At 38.0% G+C, this 25,090-nt stretch overlaps 2 protein-coding genes and 1 pseudogene across 7 annotated transcripts in view; 1 reads left to right on the top strand and 2 right to left on the bottom strand.

Annotated features, from left to right (window-relative positions):
* Positions 1–40, bottom strand: part of LOC139127594 (cyclic AMP-dependent transcription factor ATF-2-like) — a 39,449-nt gene extending 39,409 nt beyond the window's left edge. The window contains exon 1 of the mRNA XM_070693506.1: positions 1–40. This exon is cut by the window's left edge and continues 43 nt beyond it. The gene's annotated coding sequence lies outside the window, so the exon portion shown is untranslated.
* Positions 41–4,070: 4,030 nt separating this feature from the next.
* On the bottom strand, positions 4,071–9,912 carry LOC139127618 (large ribosomal subunit protein uL14-like; annotated as a pseudogene).
* Positions 9,913–17,665: 7,753 nt separating this feature from the next.
* LOC139127525 (LIM and SH3 domain protein 1-like) overlaps positions 17,666–25,090 on the top strand; it is a 53,637-nt gene continuing 46,212 nt past the window's right edge. For 4 of the 6 annotated variants that reach the window (XM_070693428.1, XM_070693432.1, XM_070693430.1 and 1 more), the window contains exons 1-2: positions 17,678–17,928; positions 18,021–18,115. In XM_070693428.1, the coding sequence (XP_070549529.1) occupies positions 17,860–17,928; positions 18,021–18,115 (164 nt within the window). In that variant the 5' untranslated portion in view covers positions 17,678–17,859. Of the gene's footprint in view, positions 17,929–18,020; positions 18,116–25,090 lie in introns of all 6 variants that reach the window. The other 2 variants (XM_070693427.1, XM_070693429.1) reach the window with 2 other exon arrangements.

Genomic DNA, 25,090 nt, shown 5'->3' with positions numbered 1-25,090 from the left:
TGACGCGATGGGCTATTTTAGTAGGAATGACGTCACTGGGAATTTGAACGTCATATGCATGTATAATTAATCAACCACACCCACTTGAGATATTTCGCCTCACGAACGTGCGAGGGCGCTTGTCAACACAGAATTCTCTCTTGAGCCTATTTATAGCCCAAGAATATTTGAAGGTACAAACTGCATCTTGTTAAAGCAAAATTGAGAAATATTTTCTCTGGTTTTCAATTTCCTGTTCTATGATATAGATATTGTATTCATAATACAATACAACTGTGGGTGTAATTTTGAACAAGGTATACAAACAATGTTTGATGCCATGATAAAACCTATTCTGCTATACTGTACAGAAGTATGGACTGCGGACATATGCACAAATGCAAAAAACCATACTCACAAACTTAACAAACACAATTGAAAAGTTGCACATTAAATTTTGCAAGCACATACTTAAAGTGAATAACAAAGCATCCAACATAGCATGTTTAATGGAACTGGGTAGACATCCTCTAATTGTTTCAAGCATAACACAAATGGTCAAATATTGGTTAAAAATAAGTAAGAAAGCAGATACAACACTGACTCGTGAGGCTTATGATCTGGGTTGTCAACTGGACAATGCACATACAGATAATTGGGTGTCAGGAATTAAACAATCGTTGCTGCTCGTAAATATTGGAGATGCCATGAATGTAAAGATAGAAAATGACAAACTAATTTCAATGTAAAAGTTAAACAGCTATTTGAAAAATGTGCATTTGAATTGATTCATGATGATACCAGACAAGGGCACCATAAAATAAACTTCGCACATACAGAGAGTTGAAAAAAGATTTCTCTCTCGAAAGCTACCTTCATATTATAAAAAACCAGATCACAGGTCAGCCCTGTGCAAGTTACGCATTAGTGCACACATACTACACATAGAAACAGGTAGATATAGAAACCTTGATGTCATAGACAGAGCATGCCCAATTTGCCAAAACAAACAAGTAGAAGATGAGATACATTTTCTATTTCATTGCAAAGGATACACAGACATTAGGCATGATTTTTTCAGTAAACTAAACATTTGTAAAAACGCATTCAGAGGCACACAAGACCTTGTAAGCATCTTTTCAAGGACAGATAAAGCATCACTATGTGAATTGGGAAAATACATACATACATGTTTTAAACTCAGACAAGACAAAATGAAAAAGACAAAGTAAACTATTTATGAACCTTTAATATGTTGACCTCATGTATAGATATTTATATTTATATATATATTATATATACTCTTTCATTGTTGTTTTTGCAAAACCTTTATTGTACTTTATGATCAAGATCCCAACTGGGATACGATTTCAATAAAGGCTTACTCTTACTTACTTACTTTACATTTAAATTATCCCATTCCACATCTCCTTTGACCCGTTCAAATTTCATTGTTGAAAACATAATGATCAGACCTAACTATGTCAGCAGAGGGGTTAAAATGTCTTCGACTACCACAAACAATGCTGCTAAATATGCCGTGCACACAGCTCATCGGAGCCTGAGTGTTCACAGTCTTCAATGCTGTCAGTGTCACAAACTATAGTGAAGAACATTGGGGACCCAGAAATCTGGTTGGTTTTTGTTGCTATTTGTATTTTTGTTTGTTTCTTGATCTTGTTTTGTTGTTATTGTTTTAAACGTACTGTAGAAGTCCTGAGAAACACTACAAGGACGCATTCATTATTTGACCCGATGCATCGCTCCGAACGTACACTCTCTGTGTATTAGCTAGAGAGTGTATGTATTATGAGTGTCCTTATATTGTTTCTTATTACATTACAACTTATTACATTACAAACAAAAATACAACCAACAACAAAAACAACCAGCTTTCTTGGTCCCCTGTGAGTGAAGTTGTCATACTGCATAAATCTGAGAGAAATTCTGTGTATACAATGGTAAGGCTTTCTCTGCTACATGTAATACACTTTTCATCATGGATATTCATTACTGCAATTTTATCATGACTTAATTTCCATTGCATCAATGAAGTTGTCTTTCTGAATAAGACATTCATTTCTGTCTCTGGAAAGATTTTCAGCGATATTCCGGTTAGCTGCAAATGTCGAGAAAAAGGCTGCTCCTCACTGTCCAATAATGCCACAGGGAACTCTAACCGAATAACAGTAAATAAGTAAATATAGAAAAATAAAAAAAGGGGGAAAAAAAGTCAAAAAAGAAGAAAAACGCAAAAAAAACCCAAAAACAAACGACTAACAAACAAACAAACAACTGACAGATCAATTGTGAGACTTCCATGAAACAGACTAGATTTACCTTTCTATGGCATGGTCCTCTGGATTCACCTTGCTATGAGAATAGTTCTCCATTCTATACTCTACTTGTTTTTGTTTATTTTTTTACTTTTTTCAATTTTTTTAAAATTATATTTTTTATGTACTTGTTTACTGTCATTCTGTCAAGAGTTCCCTGTGACAACACACACATACTGACTTGCATAGTTTGGTGGTGCACCCAGATGTTGACATCATCACTGTATTCAATAGAAACCCAAATGCCAATTTCAAGCTTTCACTAACATCATGATAAGTTTATATTTGGTTTACAAAATATCTAGGGATGCTGTCAAAAGACAGTGTTGGACAAAGTGAGTGCTCAGTAGGTGTATGTGAATGTGTGTGTGTGTTGGGGGGGGGGGGGGGGGAGTGGAGCTCACAATTTCTGTCAACAATTTTTCAGCTTTTCCAGGATAAATATTGAAGCATTAGTTTCAAGGATGAATGGAGTGTAAATTCTTTGTATTCCATTTGAAACTTGTCTCATTGTAACATGTTCAGTAGCACTTCAGCTTTTCTCAACCGGCATGATTCCATGTGCCCTGAATAGGGTCTATCCCTTGAAGCATGTAAGAGAATTGTACCAACCATCCAAGGAGTGGAATCTTTCAGTGCCATTAGGTAATGTTTCTAGGCAAAAACTTTCTCTCAGTGTGGATGGCACTCCCAGTGTGAATGCCACAATTATGGAATGTGACAATATCCTACAATTTTAGTTTGATAGGTGAAGATTCAATCTAACACGCAATTGTCACATCACATAGTACTATGTCAAAACATCATCACACGTTCAGAAACTGAACATCTACATGACTGTGGATGCCAGTTTACAATGGCAAGAGCGACTTAGCAGTGATGTAAATGGCACCCAATCACATTATAATAATATCATAGGCACAGGAACTCTTCACATATTCAGTTCGTCCCACTAATTGTTAAGAAATAATTTTTTTACTATAACCCGAACGGGATTCGAACCCCCACACACTCACGGCAACATCGCCTAGCTGCTAGGCCTCACACAAAACAGTCGGCTACCGTTTCCAACCCAAAAAGAGTAGGTCACAGTAACCGACTTAGATGTTACAATCCTGTGCGCGACCGAGCAACAGTGTGCATGGAGCAGACGACACACAGACACAGTACAAACACACATATAGTAATCGGAAAAGCACAAAGCTTTTTACTTTTGACTGTAGACTGATCACTCACACACACATTGCAAGAGGTAATTAGTGGATTGACATCTCACATTACTAACTGGTAACCTAAGGGGTCTTTAGAGTTTGGGTTAGCAAAGGAGTTGAATAGCTTGATGCACCCAAGGCAAACCCCTTTCAGTCTGAGTGATGCAGCAGTCAATGTAATCCCAGAGGAATCCCACGTCGGGCGCCGATACAGGACAAATGTGGGGGATTAGACTGTGTTTGCCGTGAAACTATGCCTGAGGAGTAATATTGATCCCCCTTGTCACTTTCATGGACACGTGCAGAGTTTATACCCATGGGGTGGGGGAAATTTGGGGATTTATTTGTTTCATGTGGAAATTTTCCAGATCGTCTTGTCCCTGGGGGTGGGGCATTTGAAAATTTTCATGACTAATTTCCAAATCCCCACTTTGCCCAGAGGGGGGTGGGGGTGGGAGTTGACATTGACTGCTGCACAACTCAAAACATCTATTAGTTTTCAAGCATGAGGAATAGCATGAACAGAAAAGACAAACACCAGATATTGTGGCCAAGGATCCAATACTTTTAATATCACATCTGAAATGCAGTGTCAAAATAAAACGGAACTGATAACATCTTATGAGATACTTCCAGCATTGCTTGCGATACGAGGCCAAAGGTCAGCACATTCCTTGGCAACAGGACCTGTGATAGCCGAACCTGAAAATAAAGGAAAAACGATCATTTTATGAATTTTACACTAAAGTCAGTGTTTTAATATTATTACGGAAGACAGGTAAATGGTTCTGGATTGGCATATATTACTGATGTTTCGAATATACTTGCACTGGTATACCATGAACACACCTTCGTGGCATGACTTAGCAACCCTGGTGAAATTTACCTGAGAACCACCACCCTTGACCAAGAAAATTGGAAGTCACAAAACTCAATTTTGAAGATGTTTAGTCCAGGGCAGACATATTGTCATTAGTTGAAAATCTTCTGTCTGGACGGGAAAGTTACAAAACATTTGCTATATAATGTTCAACAGAATACAATAATACATCTAATGTGAATCCTTGCTCTCAGTGAGTAAAACTGCCGGTCTGACTACCCTTGAGAACATTTTATTCACCGAGATCATTGAACAGTTCCTTTACTAGGTTGTGGCCCATCAGACAATGGTTTTAACTCCTCTGGCTTTTAACTCATCCACTCATACGCTATGGAAAACCATGTATCAGACTGACACGCAATCATGGTTCAGATTTTAGAAATATTCAATAATTTTGTTTTCAATTTTAATCATCGTTTCTTCTTCTATAACCCAGAGGACATTGAGATACCCAGTACTTAATCAGTTCAGCCTGTACATGTGTAAACTTCATTGTAGTTGTGGAAATTTGAATTCTGGTCCAGACTAGAATTCAAACGTAACAAAAACTGTGCATTTGAACATATAAGCGCAGTGTTGACAGGCTAAATGGTAGGTATATCAATATGCTTTTGGGAGTAGCATAATAAACTGTAGTTAAACATAAACACAAAAATAGTGAAAAAATAATCAAAAGTTACAGCTGCTGGCCCTTTCAACAACTCATGTCACTTATTTACCAAAAACTGTAGATGTGCTTCGTCTCAAATGACTACTTTACAAGTCAAGTGAGATAGCGTGCGACATCAGTTATTTTTTGCAGTAGGGAACGCCAGAGATATTATTGAGAAAACAGCTCCGGAGCAAAAACTGCACACACCAAAGTCATAGCTAACTTCACTTTTACCCTTTTTAGTCCTCAACCACTACAGTGGTAATATAGGTATGTTCAGAAAATCTCTAACAACAAACACCAATACCACCAAGATACCGTTTTCCTGGCTGCTAAAAACAGTTGTACACCTTCAGGAGACAGACAAATGGGCTTCACACCATGGAAGCCATCAAGAATGTACTACAAGTTACAAATCTTTTGTAGAGACCATTCCCAGATAAATTTAACCCAAACCCTGCAAGGCCTATTGCTTCCTTGATGTGCAGAGTCAGTAAAAAGTGGTATTGAGCCAAAACCATATGTATTTTCATCTATCAGGTACGGTATGCTTTTGCAGCTTTGGTCAGTAAAATAAATCATGCTAGTTTTATGCCTGTGACTGGTCTCAACCAACTTGACCTGATGGTGTCATATAATCTTGACAGGACAAAGGTTCAACAGGTTTCTAAAGTCATTCACTACAAATGGTTACAACAGTGGGCAGCCTTACCTTTCATTTCTCCTTTTTATTGACTATGACCCCCGCATTAGTCCTCAAAATATAACACCACCTCCGTCCTTCCGCCGATACGGTTTCCGCTGCCGTATTATCACTGCTGGCATCACTGTGAAACAAGAAATTAAAAAAGATATTAGATAGGAAACTTCACAAATGTTTACCCTTGTGAAGATCTCAACTTTGTTTGTTGTAAAAATGCCAAGGTATGTATATTACATACACATCTGGACTCTGACATTCTCAATCACTGACAAATATAATGTTCAAAGCGCGATAGCTGTGCATCAATGAGATGTTTTCTGCCATTGTTGAAATTACATTCACTTGTTCAGCTGCATCAGTGGAGTTGTGAACTCTCCAGAATCAAGAAATTCACAATTTTGTTTTCAATTTTTACTATAGTTTCTTCTTCAACTACCAAGAGTATTGTTAAGATACGCAGTAATCAATTCAGCCTCTACATGTGTAACCTCATTATTATTGTGGAAATTTTGAGTTCTGGTCAAGACAAGAATTCAAATGTGACAAAAACGCTTCATTTTGAACATTACACAGTATTAACAGGCTAAATGGAATGTATGTCAACATACTTTACGCAGTAGGGACAAGAAACAGTAGTCAAACATTAAACACAAAAAAGTGAAAAATATACATATACTAAGTGTGAGCTAAAAATGATCAAAAGTTTCAGCTAATGGCCCTTTAACCCTTTCCCTGCCAGACAGTAATAACTGTATCACTTCCCTATCAGCAGAGTCAATAAAAAGCAATATTGAGCCAAAACATGACGTATTTTCACCCACTTGGCTTGGTATGTTATAGCATCTTTTGTCCAAAAAAAAAAATCAACTTTACAGTATTGTTTTCAACAGCCTTCAAATGTACAGTATTATGTTAAAATACATCATATGGAATACGTTGTGTTTCATTAATTTTAACCATCTTGACCTGGTGGTGAAATATGGACTTGGCCAGAAAGGGTGAAACAACTCATGTCACTTATTTTACCAAAAATTGTAGATGTGCTTCGTCTCAAATGACTACTTTACAAGTCAAGTGAGATAGCGTGCAACATCAGTTAGTTTTTGCAGTGGGAACGCCAGAGATATTATTGAGAAAACAGCTCCGGAACTTATACTGCACACAAGGTGGTCATATCTAACTTCACTTTCACTCTCTTTAGACCTCAACTTCTACAGTGGGTTTCATTTGGCCCCTGAAGCTACATTGTCTTTAGCAGCCAGGAAACTGTATTTTGGTTCGTATTAACAGAGGAAGAAACACTTCGGTTTTTGTTTGATGGAGACTTTCGGAACATACCTGAATTACACCGAGAAACCAAATTGATTTGTTTCAACTGATTTACAATTCACGGGAAATCAAAGGTTTGTTGGGTTTGAATGGACAGGACTAAATAAAATAAAATAAAACAACAGACGTACCATGTCACAAGATATATCTGTATGAACACCTCATTTTTTATTCTTTTTTGTTATATATTCCAATGGTACTGGATGTAAAGTTTCTCCCTTTAAATCTTGGCACAAACACTACTTCTCCGTAAGAGTTGGAAATTGCAGATTCCCAACCAACACTCACCCTTTTTCCGGAGTTCAGGTTTTCCTTTTTTCACCGTTGCCATGACCATGTCACCAGAACCAGCCGCTGGGAGTCTGTTTAATCTACCCTTGATGCCTTTCACTGAAATGATGTACAAGTTCTTGGCACCTGCCGAATACAAAAATTCACCACTTCTTCTGTTAAACGTTTTCATTTCACATAGTACAGTAATGACACTGGTCATTGATGTTCATGAATACAAACACCACATATTAAGTGCTGTGTATATTGGGAAATACCTTCTGAATTTCTAACATCTGAGCCTAAAAGGCCAGTAACTGTTGATTTGTTCATGTCTTTTTGTTGTTAATGCCACTAGTTTCTTGTTCCACTCCCCAAAGCATGTTGAGATACACAGTATTCAGCCTGTCAACTCAGCCTGTACATGTGCAAACTGCATTGTTATTGTTGAAATGTGAATTCTTGCACACACAAGTGCTGTAATTATTTTTTCAACATGCCTTAGTGACTAGAGTAAGAATTTGCAATTGATATGCCAAAACAAAAATAGTGAAAAAATCATCAGGTTACAGCTAGCTGTCGATGCATGCCAACGGTCCAGCTCTCCATTGTGTGATACTGACACACACACCTTACACCATCTTTGTACAAGAAGTCATCAATGTATTCACCCACTGAGGCTATTTTAACTCTTTTGCTAGCATGGTATAGCTCAAACCTGTTCTTATTAACAGTGTTTTTGCTAAGGGCAGTAAGCAGGTAAATGCTACCAGGGTTCCCCAGTCATTTTACCAGGTTTCCCCTTGGTATATCAATGCAATCAATAGAGGGACAGCAGCAATGTTACCGGGGTTCCCAAATCATTTACCAATATTCCCCAACCTTGGCAAAAACACTGTATTAATGGTTTGTGTGGGCCTGTTTACAGAGAATGGTGTTGAAGAGAGAATGAACACGGCGGGGTATGAAGTGTAACACTGGCACTTTTGCACAAACCTAACTGTACTTCTCCCCCTATCATGATGCATGACCTGATATAAAACTGCACTCCTCTTTAGCAGAAAATATAACTCCTCTGACGACATGACATGAAAACAATCCATGAACAACTGTAGATGTGCTTCGTCTCAAATGACTACTTTACAAATCACGTGAGATAGCGTGCACATCAGTTACTTTTTGCAGTTGGGAACGCCAGAGAAATTATTGAGAAAACAGCTCCGGAGCAAAAACTGCACAGAGTCATAAAAACAGGCTGTGAACTTTGCCATATTCAGTGTTCCTACCAATGACTTCAATTCACGCCATGTTTTTGAAGGCATGCAAATCATTCAATAAAATACATTACTTCAATATCAATGTGTTAGATCTTTGGAGGCGTCTTGCAGGATTGTAGAAAATCGCTGGCGGCCGGCAAACAACCGGCTGTCAGCTAAAATTTGCCAATGATGAAAATTTAGTTTAAATAAAAAATCAGAACACTTTTATAACCTTTGTGTGCATATACACTACTTGCAACCGCCTGTATTTTTATTTTTGCCACCTGTAAACAAAATTTCCCACATCCGTCTTTGATAGAAAGTATATCTTTAATAAGATGCAACATGGCTAAAAGAGGACGTTACATTCATATGCTTCAAAAAAACAATAAACTAACAAAAATAAAGTAACCAAAACATGGAGGTAGGCACACACAACTTTGACCATTACCTCAACTAGCAGAAATCAGTAATTGTACATTTTAATGAGTACAGTGTAAATATGCTGTTATAGTTCTATGTACATTTTAGGTTTATATCTCACCTGTGTTGTCTGCACAGTTGACAACTGCCCCTACCGGCAGAGCCAGAGAGATGCGAAACTTCGCACCGGACGAACCACCACGTCCTAGAAAGACCAAGTCAGCAAGTGTTAGTTATACAGGGTAGAAACTGTCGTTTAATTGCCATAAAGTGACAAGAATATAGGGCAAATCTCCGGACACAGTCCCAATATTTACGTTGCACAAGCAGATAAGTGGGTAAGATGAGTACTATAATTTGTATCGAGAAACATTGTGCACTCTCTTACTATCATTGGCCAACAGCAAAAAATATTCAGTAATTCTGTACCAGTGTCATGTTTTACGCTTAGCCATCGGAAGGAATGGTCATTAGACTACAAAACCGTGAACGTCCCATCTTTTGAATGCACGGACTACGTTCGCCATGTTTGTTTTCTGTGAGCAGAGGGGGAAAGAGTCATGACGGATACGCCGTAATTTTTGTGACGCTCCAAGAATATTTTGCAGTAATACCTGCATAACTAACATCAAGGATTATTGAAGATTCTTCTAGTCCATTATAGAATAAATTTGGAGGGTCTGTTTTGAAGATGTTGCTCGATGTTTTATGTGTAAGTATTTAGGTGTTTACCTCTCTTAGACATGTTGAACGAAAAGGACAGAAGCGCACTGCGCAGGTGCAAAACATCTCTTATCGCAATCGTATGGAGGCGCTGCACAGTTGCTGCTCAGTTATGAAGCTCGCTCCTGGGCTGGGAGTTTTACTAAGTTTTTGTAAAAACCGCACTGATTCAGTGGAAGGGATCGATTTTTTAAACAAGGTTTTACAGATCTTGGGAGTTGGGTTTGGAAACAGTAACACATCTAGAGAAAACTGGAAAACAGTGATGGAAAAATTTACGAATTGTCTTAAGATCTGGAATACTAGAAATTTGTCTCAATTGTACAGGCCTAGGTAAGAAATATTAGCAAAGCGTACGGTCCATATCGTCAGGATGGAATTCTACATAGCTAAGCTACGAAGTCCCACCCATGAGATGTAAAACACAGATAGTTGATGACAAAAGCTAGGTTGTCAAGACGCAATTTTGACGATTTTTCCCGTCATACATGGCGTTTCAACATGGCGGCCTAGGATAACGTCGATGCGAAGGCAGCAGTCGTGGTAAGTTTTTACCGTTATTTTTAGTTTTGAAGTGAGAAATCGTGAAAAAATGTATCGCCTTCCGGGTCAAATATCATGGAAAATGCCCTCGTGAAGTATTTTTGTCGAACGTTTGGTATTTTTAGAGAAGATAGATGTTAATTGCGGACTGCTGTGGGTCTGCTAAGCAGATCTGTGCGATATCCATAGAAAACCACGTGCGTATCAGTACAAGTATGGTACACGGTATGGTACAAGGCTTATACCAACACTCATCGCAGATGAGCAGAATTTGATGATCTAAGCAGATCTGTGCGATATCCATAGAAAACCACGTGCGTATCAGTACAAGTATGGTACACGGTATGGTACAAGGCTTTATACCAACTCATCGCACAGATCTGCTGGTAGACCCACAGCAGTCCGCAATTAACATCTATCTTCTCTAAAAATACCGAACGTTCGACAAAAATACTTCACGAGGGCATTTTCCATGATATTTGACCCGGAAGGCGATACATTTTTTCACGATTTCTCACTTCAAAACATAAAAATAACGGTAAAAACTTACGTCGCATCGACGTTATCCTAGGCCGCCATGTTGAAACGCCATGTATGACGGAAAAATCGTCAAAATTGCGTCTTGACAACCTAGCTTTTGTCATCAACTATCTGTGTTTTACATCTCATAGGTGGGACTTCGTAGCTTAGCTATGTAGAATTCCATCCTGACGATATGGACCGTACGCTTTGCTAATATTTCTTACCTAGCCTGTTTGTAGCTAATATGCTAGCTGCATCAAAATTATGGTACCTGGCATCATTTGATCACGTACCTAAGGAAATTATTAATGAAGCAAATAGTAAATTATGGAATTTTATTTGGAGAGGCAAACGAGAAGTTATAAAAAGGGGCATTTTCATTCAAAGATATGATGACTGTGGCAAAAAAGTTGTCGACATTGAAGAAAAAAATAATGCACTCCAATTAAAGTGGCTTATGAAATTATTTGAGAAAAATCCAGATAAAGGGACCCCTAAATGGGCCAGATTATCAAAATATTTCATAGCGAATTATGACAATAAACTTAATAGTGATTATCACTACCTCCATCTCAATTTCAAAGTCAACAACAAAGGAACCCCAATGGTGTATGGGGATATGTTAAATACCTGGAAATCACTTAGACTTACAAGAGTGAATCTACCAACATCAAAACAGAATCTTCTTAGAGAAGTTCTGTGGTATAATGACAATATTAAGAGTGAAGGAAGTGTCCTCTTTTATGAAAAGTGGTCAAAGAGTGGAATTTTAAGGCTTAAGGACATCTGGAATGATGACAGAAATGACTGGCTTCAACAATGGGAAATAATTGCAAAAATTAGAGGAGGTATAATTAGACATGTGCAAGAGGAAATCAAGACAGAGTATGAAACACTCCTCAATGCTATTCCAGATTCCTGGAAACAAATCATCTCTTCAAACATCCAAAATGAAGTATGATATTTTAGACTGAGAGAATTATGGTCTGACAAAAAGTGATGTCAAAACCAAGTCACTTTATTGGAAATTAGTTGATAAGAAATGGCATGCAGTCAAAGGTCAGATTGGTCAAAAATGGGCTGAGAATCTAAGCCTCACTGACAGTTACAAAGCTACTCTATTCAGCCGTCTTAATTCAACAGGAATTGTCAGAAATTCAGTAAATGATTTAAATTGGAAGATTTTCCATCGAGGCCTAGTCACAGGAAGCTTGGCCAAAACTTTCAATTTAAGTCGATGGGAATGTCATATTTGTGGCCAAGAAGAAACACTGGAACACATCTTATTTAAGTGTAAATATGTTAAAGAAATCTGGCAGAAATGTATTTGTTTCTTTGTCAGAAAACACAACTTTGATTATAATATCAATATCAAAAGATTAGCAATTGCAGGAATCGAAAATGATAATAATGCAACTTCTGACATTATTTACTGTATTATTTCCTTTGTAAAATATACAGTTTGGAATATTCGAAATTCGGTTACTCTAGATGGGATTAAAGTTTCCCTTCAATCCTATGTCATGCAATTGCAAATGTTATCTCTCCTCATGGATGAATACATTGTATTTCACGTATAAGATGATGAACAAAACTGAGGATTTTATCACAAAATTTTCAAGCGTTGTAAGACTTGAAGGAGAAGAATGCATCCTGAATGCATTCATATGATGATCTTTGTAATTAAACAGCTAATTATTTGGTTTTTTTTTGTCTTCAGACAAGACGCATTGTAATTTTAATGCATTCACAGTTATGTAGATTTGTTTTATTTGTGACTATGTGGAAATAAATTTATCTTTTTCAAAAAAAAAGAAAAAAAAAGAAGCTCGCTCCTCTTCGTGAGAGTTGGATGACAGTGGACGGTTGAGTTTCAACAGATTATTAAGTTCAAAAACAAATTCACATACGTAACAGATAAGACATGCCCTGCAAATTTGTGTAATTAGCCTGGGAGTAAAGACTGGAGATAAAATCATGATGCAACTGAGTTTTCGGGTCTGGTGTGACTTCCTGTCCCTTGAACTCATTTATTCAAAATATTCTTTGTATTTTTCTCGTTTGCTTTGCTTGTTTACAATTATGTAGACATTACGCTTCATTTTGACGGTAGACATATCTACTATCAAAGTCACTGTTTGTGAATAAATGTTTACATTCCTTTTCAAAAAGAGAACTTCTCATGGCACGTCGTGCTGATATGTACGTTTTTCGTTTGCTTTACTTATTCACAATTATGTAGACATGCACTTAATGTTGGTGGTAGACACATGGATTTTAATTACCTTTAAAAAAAAAGAAAAAAGAAAATAAGCAGAAACGCCGAGGTAGCCCAGAAAACGACTCGGAAGCCCCTTCATCACGTTGACATCCCACAGATCCTATTGGTCAATTTTCCTGTAAAATTATGTATTTTGAAAGTTACCAAGACCTGTAATGGAAAATATTCTTGACAAATAAAATCGTAGTGTCACACATGATGGTTTATTGGGTACCGTGAATATTTTTGTTCCGAGTCTATTATGAAATACACCTGTCACATGTTCGACATCAACATGTGGAGGCATCATGGGCCAGTGGCTAGAGCAGTGGACTCACGATCAAAGGATGGTGAGTTCGAGCCCCGGCATGGCTGTGGTGTTGTGTCCTTGAGCAAGGCACTTTATTCCTCATTGCTTCTCCCCACCCAGGAGTGATGGGTACCTGGTAGGACAGAGATTGCTATGTGTGCGTTTAGCTCTGCTGCGCTTATTGGCTGCACATGTGAGCTGTTGTTTGCTCCCCAGGGAGTTGAGTGGTATCATATTAGGTCCAGTGACCAGGGGTAATAATAATTGTAAAGCGCCTTGATCACATCTACTTGTGGATATGTGCGCTATATAAGAACCAAATATTATTATTATTATTATTATCAATAGTGTGTATCTATAGGGTACGGGCCACGATCAGTAAAGTGCAGTAATCCATAGTTTTACGCCAATAGTGTGTTTAAAGGTTACGAGTTATGAACCTGCTGTGTAGTATTCCATAAAGACCGTCTAAAAGGCGCGTTCTACCTTGAATCATGGTCCATGAACCATGGTAATTGTAATAACACCAAGATGAAACTTTTCCGCTTTAAGGTGGATGTCGGACGTCAGGAAAATTTAAAATTCTTCGGCCGTACATTAATACAATTGAACCGTTGTTTTTTTCTGATTTAATATATATGATGTCATGTTCAACGGCATAGAAACCACAGGCGTAACTGAGCTTTTGCGAGCTTTTTTCACTGGATGGACTGAAGATATTGAGATCATCGGAATTCAAAAATGTAATTAATAATATTAATGCTAACTGAAGACTAATAAGGGTCAAATTGACATTAGACGGGTTTTAATGGATACAAAATATGTCTTGTAAGATTTTCAGGAATCGTTGTTAGAGTGCGCGGCGTTTTCTCACAAAGCGCGCCAACTAACAAAGTCATAGTCATATTACTTTGTTCATGTAGTCCAAGGTTTCAAAACTATGAACTCGTCTTCGAAAATTCGATTCTATAATGAGAACACTATGGAAGACCGGTCACGACATGCGACATGCGAGTTTTTAAAACTGCGATATGCGGTTAGGGTTAGGGTTAGGGGTTAGGGTTAGGGTTTGAGGTTAGGTTTTCTCTGGTAAAAAGCCTTACTTCGCTCTCAACCCTGGAGGTTAGGCCAAGGGAGGGAAAATCGTAACGGCATAACTTAGGGTTAGTTAGCGTTAGGGGTTCGGGTTACGGTTAGGGTTAGGTCGCAGACACAGGCGTGATGTTTACTGGGTAGTTTGTATAAGTGTAGTTTATGCTACGTTCCGACGTTCTCTTCCGTAGCCTAATCACCAAGGTTAGGCTACGGAAGAGAACGTCGGAACGTAGCATAAACTACACTTATACAAACTACCCAGTAAACATCACGCCTGTGGTCGCAGATCACAGTTAAAAGACGCAGGTCGTATGTCGCAGGTCGTGACTGGTCTTCCATACATGTCTGAGTCCTAACGTGGCGGCTATTTCTCCCACGGTGTATTCATTGTAGAAGTATGCAGAAATAAGCTCGTCTCTACCTCTGTAATCCATCGTTAGGAGGAGAACGAAATGACATGTATGCAAACGCCATATTAGTTTTGCAACTCGCATGTCGCAGTTTAAGAACTCGCATGTCGCAGTTTAAGAACTCGCAGGTCGCAGTTTAAAAAAACTCGCATGTCACATGTCGTAACCGGTCTTCCATAATGAGAAACCATTTATTAAACGAATATAGTTTACAGTCGTATGACGGATATTCCAGCCAACACCGTGCTGAAAAGCTTTTACACAGATCAGCCCAAGAGCTAACTATACTGGCCAGACATAAAAATTGATTGAATTTGATTTATTTTCAATCATGACGCGAGAAAACCACCTCAACCTAAAAGACGATATCCTATAATGCTATTATTACGTCACGTTGTTATTGTACGTGTACTTACAGGTATTGAGATATGTACCTGTTGGGTGTGAGCAGCAATTTACAGCTCCATTGAACATATGCTATACTTGGGGTGTGTCCTAGAAAATGTATGTTACATATGCTACACTTAAACATTTGAATATTATGTGCCTACCGGGTGAACTAACAACACAGACGCTGCGTGTATAGCGTAAAGACGCATGCAGATATTACGGCTTAAATGTGATTTTGGTGATGTGAATATTTCATGCAAATGTTATGAAAATAGCAGCTCATTGTTTCGTGACAGTTTATGTTTTCATACGAAATGCACTCAACAATAACTACATTAATTAGTCACTGTGTCCTCATTGATGTAAACGTTCCAAAATTAACGGTGTTATCCCTCGTCAGTAGCTTTCTATTCGGTATCTTTTGATGTACTTTCCCGTAGATTTGTTCTTTAAAAACAAACATCTAAGTCATGTCAAAATCCCACGTTGTATTCAATATCAATGTCAACAGAGTCTGTTTGTGTGCGTAATGCTAGTATCCAGGTTTTTTGTTCAGAACTACGGTTTTGTTCGAACTAGAAATCACTTACTTTGCAAGTGACGTTGCCAGTTGAACCCACGGGCGCTTTTAGTGTTCACTGTAGAGTGATATAAAAATACCGCATTGAACATTCCGTACGCCTGTGGTCAAACCCGATTCATTACGATAACGAAGTTAATCATGGGTAACTTCAACCGAGAAGATGAACAATTGGAATTGTTTTTCTAATTGTCTTTCTGGAACACATCGCATGAAAATACACATAGAGATACAGTCATCGCCCCTATAACAACCGTGGAGTGTTTTCCTCGGTGCCTTGCGTATTGTGTACCAGAGACCATATGGATTTTTGGGAAGATTCAAATGTTGTTGTTAGATGTTGAAGAAACGGGGTTAAATCATATTAATTATAAAAGCCAAGTGACGGATATAATCTGTTGCTTTTTCAGATTTCGATCCTCTATCTTACTATAATTAGTAAGATACAAACTTTCGGTTTCCGTTCCTGGAAGTCACTAAATTCACACTATTTTTGGGATTATAGATTTCCAGATATATTGCCTTCCCTTCTATGGTAGTTTGTCACTAGTTGTAGGTTTTCCATCCGGGAAATCGTGATACGTTCGGTGTAGGCCTACTGACCGATGAACGCAACTTATCTTCCCTTGTACAGCCTGAGACCACGCTAATGCATCCATTCAGCCGTCAATCAAATCATACCCTACCCTCAAGAAACGGGTCTGTGATCAAATGAACAGATATTGTTAACATATCACGATTCACGATCTGTCGGTTAGCACGTCATCGATTGACACAGGTGCCGTAAATATTGAGAGTGACTTAAACCTGCTTCATTGAATGGAATGCAACTTCCCACACAGTAGATCACCCCCATAAATAAGATCTAGCCTCTGGCGTGGCATGCTTGACATTGCTGATTCAATAGCAGCACGCAACAAATAAACCCGGCATTTTCGGTTGGAATTTGTCGTGTAGATCAAATGGAAAAGCAACGTCGATCATATCGGGTTCATATAATCTTTTCTCATTTGATGCTAAGGCCAAAGAAAAAAACCGATAATCCGACCTACCCTATTTTTTGCCTAAACGTAAACACGGAAGTAAAAAAAAGAAAGAAAAAACCGTAAAATCACGTGTTCATTACCTGGCATTTGATTTTTGCTTGAACGAGGACGTCTTTTATGTTTTTATTCCTTTTATATGTATGATACGTTTTTCTGGACATGTTGTGGCCAGTGTTTGATCGCCCTGAACCCCTGAAAAGTGCATATTTAAAAATAAAAATATTTTGGAAAAAAATCCCTGCCGACCTACCTCCCCTATTTTTGAAAACCATGTTATCGGAACATCAAGTTATTTACTCTGTCTCGTAGAAAATTGTTCATTTGGAAACTTTTAGACTACATTTCTTGGAGTAGGTACTTTACCATTAGGGTATTATTCTTGAAGACTAAACTGCTTTTCAAGAATATGAACTTTTCTGTCGGATCAATAGTAGGCCTACATGCGTATTCTATAATTAGGCTACTATGAACAATTTAATGATTTCTGGAGATACAAATAAAAGCCAAGAGGCTGATGGTGGAACACAGGCCCGCAGACACTTTTCCAAAGGCGTATTAAAAGGTAATGAAAAGATGCCTTCCAATGTAGTAGGGATTTCAAAATAGAGACGGTACTGCCTATGGTAGCCTATCTACGGTTTATCCGACGACACATCCGAGCTGAATGACAGCACTTAGCAATAACGACAGAATAGCTTACCTCGTTACGGCACACGTTTGAACCAATCAAATTACATGTAGCCCACACGTGACATCGTCACCCGTACGAGCTGACTTTCAAAGGGAAGGCGTAGATCTAAAGGCACTGCGAAATACCAGTAAATTCTGGCGTAATTTTGCACTTGCCTGTCGTGATCTTGGAGTAGGCGATTCTGCAGTAGCCAGGCTAGCGTTCTATCCCCATTGTTCGGAGAGTTTGGATATATCAAGCCGCAAAGATGAATCCGCCGTGCGGAAAATGCAGAAAGACCGTGTACCCTATGGAGAAACTGAACTGTTTAGACAAGGTGAACTCTCCAAACCTGCTTTGTGAACTTATGCCTCTCTTTCGAAAACTTTTGTCGCTGAAAGCTTGTCTTTATTCTTTCGTTTCTTGCAGTACTGGCACAAAGCCTGCTTCAAATGTGAAGTGTGCGCGATGACACTGAACATGAGAAACTACAAGGGGTACAACAAGATGCCTTACTGCCATGCGTGAGTATTAACACGTCACTTGGCTTGGTGACCTAACGAGTAACGTGTGTACCACTGCACTGACATTTGACCACCTATCCACCATCCGTAGTATCATTTTCACACTGCACACACGATTCCCCAGTAAAAAAAGGAAACGTAACGCCTTGCACACGCATTCGGTGGAAGATAAGAGCGAAACAAGGGTCGTTGCACGAATTCTGTTTTGCAAACTTGGAAATATTTTGGGAGGGTCACTCCCTTTTCACCCAATGGTCGGCATTGAAAAAAACTTTCCAGTGGATTGAAGGGTCGCAGGTCACTAACCGTGGTACGTAACTACGTCCAGTGTTAGCTGCAACTGACCCTCAGATATGCTATGAATTCAGTGCTTTTGTAATGTGATGTTCCATCTATATGTCAGTTGTGTAACGGTATATATATAATATAGTTAGTTTCAAGACCCAGTGTATCACATAGTAATACCTTGTGAAGGAGTGGTTACTGTAAATATCACACACACAAACACACATCCTGGCATAAAATGAGAAACAGTTCTGACATAACTTACTGAGTCAGCTCTGAATGTTATATAATTGGTTTATAATTTACAGTGCAGTGTTTCCACATTTCAAGCTACTATAATACCAGACCATGTTTGTTACCACAGCAGCAGTTGCCCAAGTCCAGATACTCTGTGGTATTTCCCAAATCCAAACAGCTCGGTTGGTCACCAGTGATTCAGGCATCACAATTTCTGTGTCCACTAATTTTGATGCTCACCCAGAAATGGGGACAAGGAAATTTAGGGACCAACTTTTAAACATTAATTTTTTAATGGCAGAGCCTATGCAGATGACAGATAACTGCTTATAATGTGTATGTTCAAGGTGATCAACAATATTAGTGTATATAATCTGTTGACAGTGTCGTTCCAATATATCGCGCTATCCTACCATGCCTACTGTATAGCAAACAAATGGTAGAGGCTGTGTGGATAGTTTGTCCAGTTTTATGTTTATCATAAAACACTGTATAAACACTACTGTTACTAGCTTGCCTGGTTTCTGCATACCATTTATGGTTTCTGCCAGTCTGGTGCGACTCTATTTATGTAAAGACATTGGAAGAGCAATTGTTTATAGAAATTGTTTCTTCACGACTGTGTTGGACTTATCTCTTGTACAAGTACATGGTGAAGTGACATTCTCCATTTCTGAATCTTGAAATGCCGGTCTTTGCTTTTCTTCATTCCATATTTCAAATAATTCAAGGATGCAGAAAATTCTCTTACCTTGTGGAAAGTGTTACAGACTGAAATCTGATTCTCTGCCTGGTGAATTTTTATTTCTGAAAACCTAAGCATTTATGTATTTGGTGGTTTTTCCCCTGCTCACAGCCAGAATTTTGCCATTTACAGGTAGTTACTTTTTCTACCTTCTGCCTATTTTCTACATCCCTGCCGTTAGTGTGATTCCTGTCTGAGCAGCTCTCCCTGTGTAAATCGTACTTTGAGCCGGATAAGGCTATCTGTAGAGTACAGTACATACTAGGGTTGTTTGAGGTGACAGGCACAGGAAAGACCATGTTTTTTTGTACACTCTGGGTTGTAAATCGAAACAGTTTTATTACCGGTCTAAATTAGGACTCAGGATTTTGAAGCCAGAAAACCTGACGATATCAGCCATGTTGTAATTTGACAGCAAACTGTATGATGCATCTCCATACACTGCCTTGTCTATTCAGTGTTTATCCATTCCATTTTGTATGACCTCAGTTTTTTGAAAAAAAACGGTATTGTGGTAGTTGCCGGACCAGCTTTTGGCGGGAAAGTGTAATTTCTTGTTATCTAATCGATGAGGTTACAGCAAGCTGTGGTAATAGATTAAACAATTGGTTGGTCATTAACTCGCCACTGTACTATGTAGGTGCACTATATTTATGGCAGAGATTTACCGGTTTATATAGTTATTGTAATTTGTAGGTCATTTGGCAGGGGTATGATAAGTGGAACGGTGTCACCCATGATTCAAGGGTTGGTTGTGTAGGTGAAATAGGGTGATGCTTTCAACATGTATTTCCACTGCATAAATATTTTTACCAATGAGAAGGTAGTTTTGTAGTGTGTATCCCAAATTACAGATAAAATTTGCCTATTTCATAGCCCCCCTGAAAATTCTAATTTTGTGATTTAGGTGTCATTTTGGTAGACTTCATTGAAATACAGTGTACAATTTATATTTGGAGTTATCACAGAAAAGTCTGTATGAAATTGGATCAATTTTGTCGTGCAGCAAACCAGACCAGGATTAAAATTAATAGCTGACATGTAAAATGAATAAGGTTCAATAATTGAGTGTAAATTGACCCTTTTTTAACCTGTTCACCCCCAGTTCTACATAAACAGGTCCATATTCACTATTGATAACAATGGATTTGGGCCAAACCATGGTGGCGAAAGGGTTAATCGGCGACCCTTTTACTTAGGGTTAGTTGTCCAGTACAGATGATGGATATTAAGTTTATTTTTCAATAGTAAGTAATCTTTGTTGTATTTCAGTCAGCGTGACTTCTTGAACTTACAGTATGTTGTAACACTGTGATAACCTGTGCCATTATCTGGGTGACCTTGACAGACGGAAATGCCGAGGCATGGAAATGAGATAACCAGAGCAAGGTGATTTGTGAATGATAAATGGACAATGCGTAGAACTCGCCCTATCTTTGTAAACAGAGAAGTGGTTGAGCCACAGGTACTGGAAGCGTTCTGTTTCACAAGCATTAGCAGAAGAAAATCTTCACAATTTCTTTAAACATTAATCAGTTCCATTGTTCGGAAGTTGAATTTTGTTGATATCGTTTTTTCCCCCCAATATTTCTGATTTACATGTATTACAAATCCAGTCAAACTAAATGATTACTATAGGTTTAAGTTTGATACATGTATTTCAAAAAATATATATTCCATGTTTATGCTGTTGATAGGCACTGAATTGATGGTATATCAAATCAAGATATCGGCCTAGATATTCCGCTTTGCAAGTCTATCACAAAGTTGACCAGTTACTGTACAAGCTAGGCATTGTCAATGAAATCACTTAACTTCAGACTGAGGATTTGCAGTTAGAAAAAAACGTCCTTGTGAGTATCATTGAAATTATTCATCTGCAAAGACCTGTAAAACTGAAGAGATCTTGCATGGTTTCTGCATCACTTTGATCCCATGGTCAAATGAAAAAAGAAGAAATGATACTAGGAAACTTTGAATTGGAGAAGTGACAAAGTGATAGAATATTCAAGTACATTAATCAGTGTATGAATGAATGAATGAATCGATAAAGTTTATGTAGTAACCATGAAGTTTAGATTTTAACAGTGACAGGGTTCTTTCAGTGTTTTGTGTTCAAAGGTTTTAATAGCATTGAGTCATTACCTTAGACTGTGAGGTGTGTCCTTGGTTGAAAGTTGTATGTACAATAGACACAACCTTGTATGGACTTACACCAGACAACATTGCCGTAAATATCAAGGAGATTACAGGACAAGGTTGGGTTCAAATTGCCATTTCCGTAGAATCAAGTTCGGAGTCCAGATTGCAGAAGTTAAGCGATACAGAGTGTTTTGTTTCTGAAACCTTCTCATATAATTTATTCATTTATAATTGGTGAATTTGTGAACTTTAACTAAAGGTAGAATGTGCCTCAGGGACTGATATTCAGACTCTCAAACTTTTTCAATTCTTTTCTGATCTACCACTTGTGGGGGTTCATTTTAAAGCTCTTGGTGTAAATCAACTTTTCACCAAGTCAGTTTTTCGAAATTCAAAATTTTTATTTTTCTCCATAGAATTAACACAGGGATGGCGGCCAAGACAAAAAATAAATAAAACTCAGTGCTGAACTTTGAATGGAATAGACTGACTGATAAAATGTTTATAGAGTTACAGAGATCATTGAGAATAAGTGGGACTGTAGCATTCCATAGTGGTACAGTTTTCAGTGTTGAAAAGACTAACGCTGGTTGGGTGCACAGAGTTCAAAATCATCAATCAAAATATTAATAGAGTAAATAACTCATATGACATCATGGCTCTCGTTGCAGCCTATTTATATTGTACAGAATAGAGTTTATTCAGAGACACAAAATTAATTGTGCAGATCACCAAAATTGATGTAATTTTCAGACACTGGTTGGACCTTGGTGTATACATCGCTAATGATGCAGTAATTGATATCAAATTTAATAGTTTCCACTGATAGAACGGATATCATTTATCATTAAAATTAAAATTATGATGTTAAGGAATTCTCCAGAGGTGCAGATCTACTCTTTGTTCTTAACTGTTGAAGTGTTAATCAGACATTTTGTAGGTTTGCCGTGGGAGTGGTGAGCAGTAGATCCTTGCGTTCCTCAAAACAGATTCCGTAATTGTTATGACTACTCTGTTAAGATTTATAAAGACCGTCTCTGTCTGTCTATGTAGCAGTTTTCAATAGGGATAAATCTGTTAGATGCAAGCATTATTTGAAATAAAACGTTGTACTTCAGTTCACAATATGGAAGATGGGACAATAGTTTTGTGTTCATCATGGGTACTCACTGTTACTTATTTTGATTCCGAGTGAAAATTTCCAAATCAAAATTATTTTACACTTGTAGATTTAATGGGAGAACATTTAATGTATCACAAAATTTATTCCTTAATTTGGACATACCGGAATATGTTGTTCAGTGTGTACGACACCGAGCACGTGACAAGCTGAGATCGCATTCTTTGAAAACAGCTGCTGTGTTTGGTATGTTGTGTTAGTATGATGTCAGACAATATTCCCATTGCAAGTGGTATACTGTAAGGTTCAGTGACTTCACAGCAAAACTGGCAAGGGAAAATATTCAGGACTCTGACAAGTATGCATATTGTATTTTGATTTACGGAGGCGTCTAAAATTAAATGTACTTTTCCGTAATCTTATGCAATGCAGCCATTGTCTCTCTGTGCAGTGACCGATACTGACAACTTTCATCCAATGACAGCCAGGAAAAATGCTGTATTCTTCACTAATTCTACCCATTCATTACCATGGTTTGGCCCTATTCCATTGTTTTTGGTGTTAAAACTGGACTTGTCAACAGGGAAAGGGGGTGTATGGGTCACAGCTTACATTTAGCTAAACCTACACCTACATACATGTAGTGTAGTATTGTTTCTACCACTAAAAGCATGCCATTGTGGTCGTACCGTCATTAACCGTGTAATACCAGCAATATTTTCAACAATACCGTGAGTGTTGTTCACTTTTGTGTCGTAGATACGCTGTAGGCCCAGGTGTGGGAGTGTTTACATAACTATTTGGTATTGATGTGATGGTTTCAGGCTACGATGCCGTGGGTCATACAATGGTCAGTGATTGAATACAACAGTACTGTATGCTGACCTATTCTCACCTGGCCATTTTAATCAAATGGTCAGCAACAATTGTGTGAACGCCAACTCTCATCCTTGTTTTGCTCTGTGTAACTCTTAAAAATAATACGGCAAAAGTTATGTTCTGCAAACTTAGCTAGTTACCCAGTATGTTGATCGTTTCTTAGTGGCCCTTTTACTAACAGGCCTTGTATTTATTAAACTGAACTCGTGTTCTTTTTTCTTGTTTAACCCGACCTTTTACTCCCCACTGTAAAAAATTCAGATCTGACTTTACGATTTAAAATAAATAGTTGTACCAGAATTATTTTTGATATTTTTAGGACAGGTTTATTTGTATTTGTTGGTTTATTTTGCCGTATGAACAACATCAGTGTTACTTTGTAGTTTTGTAATGTATGTAAATGAGCAGTGAAGTTCACAATCTTTCATTCTTCCTGTCACAGAGTTGAAGTGAATGCATTGATATGCCAAGGGCAATGTCATTAGAACGATTTGAAAAAACCCTTGGCAGAATCCCATGCTGGGGAAACACTTGAGAATTTTCATAGCTTTCAAAAAACCAAACAAAAACAAACAAACAAATAAACAAAAAACACAACATGTGTATAGTAACATCTTATGATTAAGGCAGTTGTATTTGATAACAACTATGCTACTTGAAGCCTTGCAGTATCAGACTTCCATCTTGTATACATTGGTGTGGTTGTAGTCTTTGTACAGTGTCAGTAGTTATGAAAGAGAAGCAATGAACTCAGGGGGGTTGGGGAGGGGAGGGGAAACAAAACCACTCTATCACATGTACACGTAGAACTGGCAAAATCAGGAGAAGGGGGAGGTGAATTCATTTGTCCTTACAAGACTCAAGTTCACGTGAATTATTTGAAGTTGCTACAGCTGAATCTGAAATACCAGGTATTCTACTCAGTGTTCACTGCACAGTCTCAGTTTGCCGTACGTCAATATCATCCAGATAAGTGTCTCATTTCACAGAGTCTGTCAGCAAAAGTTCTCAGTTCAAACATGTCAGTGAAAGAAAATATTTCGGCCGAATGGTTTTGACTGTGATGCCTTTGCTAGGTGACTGGGTCCTGAACATCGTGAGCTCGAATCCGATCGAAAATTCACTGAATTTGGTGTCACTTTCTGATGAGTGACGTGTCACAGTGGAGGTGCAAGTAGTCTGTGTGTGGCTGTAAGTGTCAGCGATACTGAGTTATGTTGCTTTGTTTATTCATGTCAAATGAAGTCAAAAGTTCCATTGCTGCTAGTTATGTACCATGAAATTGAGATCAAAAGAAAAGTGGCTCAGAACAACAAGATTTGCAACAACAATAGTTAATTGTCATCACGTACAAATGAATTCTTTGTTGATGGCTTTGTCATTGTTGACAGAGAGATTGTAAAACCAACTTATGAAATATATCTTTGGTAAGTACATTTTAGATATTGTCACACCAAGGCTACATGTATGTACAACTTAAGTGGGTTGGCAGTCCCTGTCACACCCATCTATAGAATAACCCTATTGTTTTCAGTGCACTGGCTTGACCCATTTACCGATAAAGGTG

Source organism: Ptychodera flava, unplaced genomic scaffold (assembly GCF_041260155.1).
Source record: "Ptychodera flava strain L36383 unplaced genomic scaffold, AS_Pfla_20210202 Scaffold_33__1_contigs__length_2856901_pilon, whole genome shotgun sequence".
Classification (NCBI taxonomy): Eukaryota; Metazoa; Hemichordata; class Enteropneusta; family Ptychoderidae; genus Ptychodera; species Ptychodera flava.
This window is presented reverse-complemented; position numbering and strand designations above follow the sequence as displayed.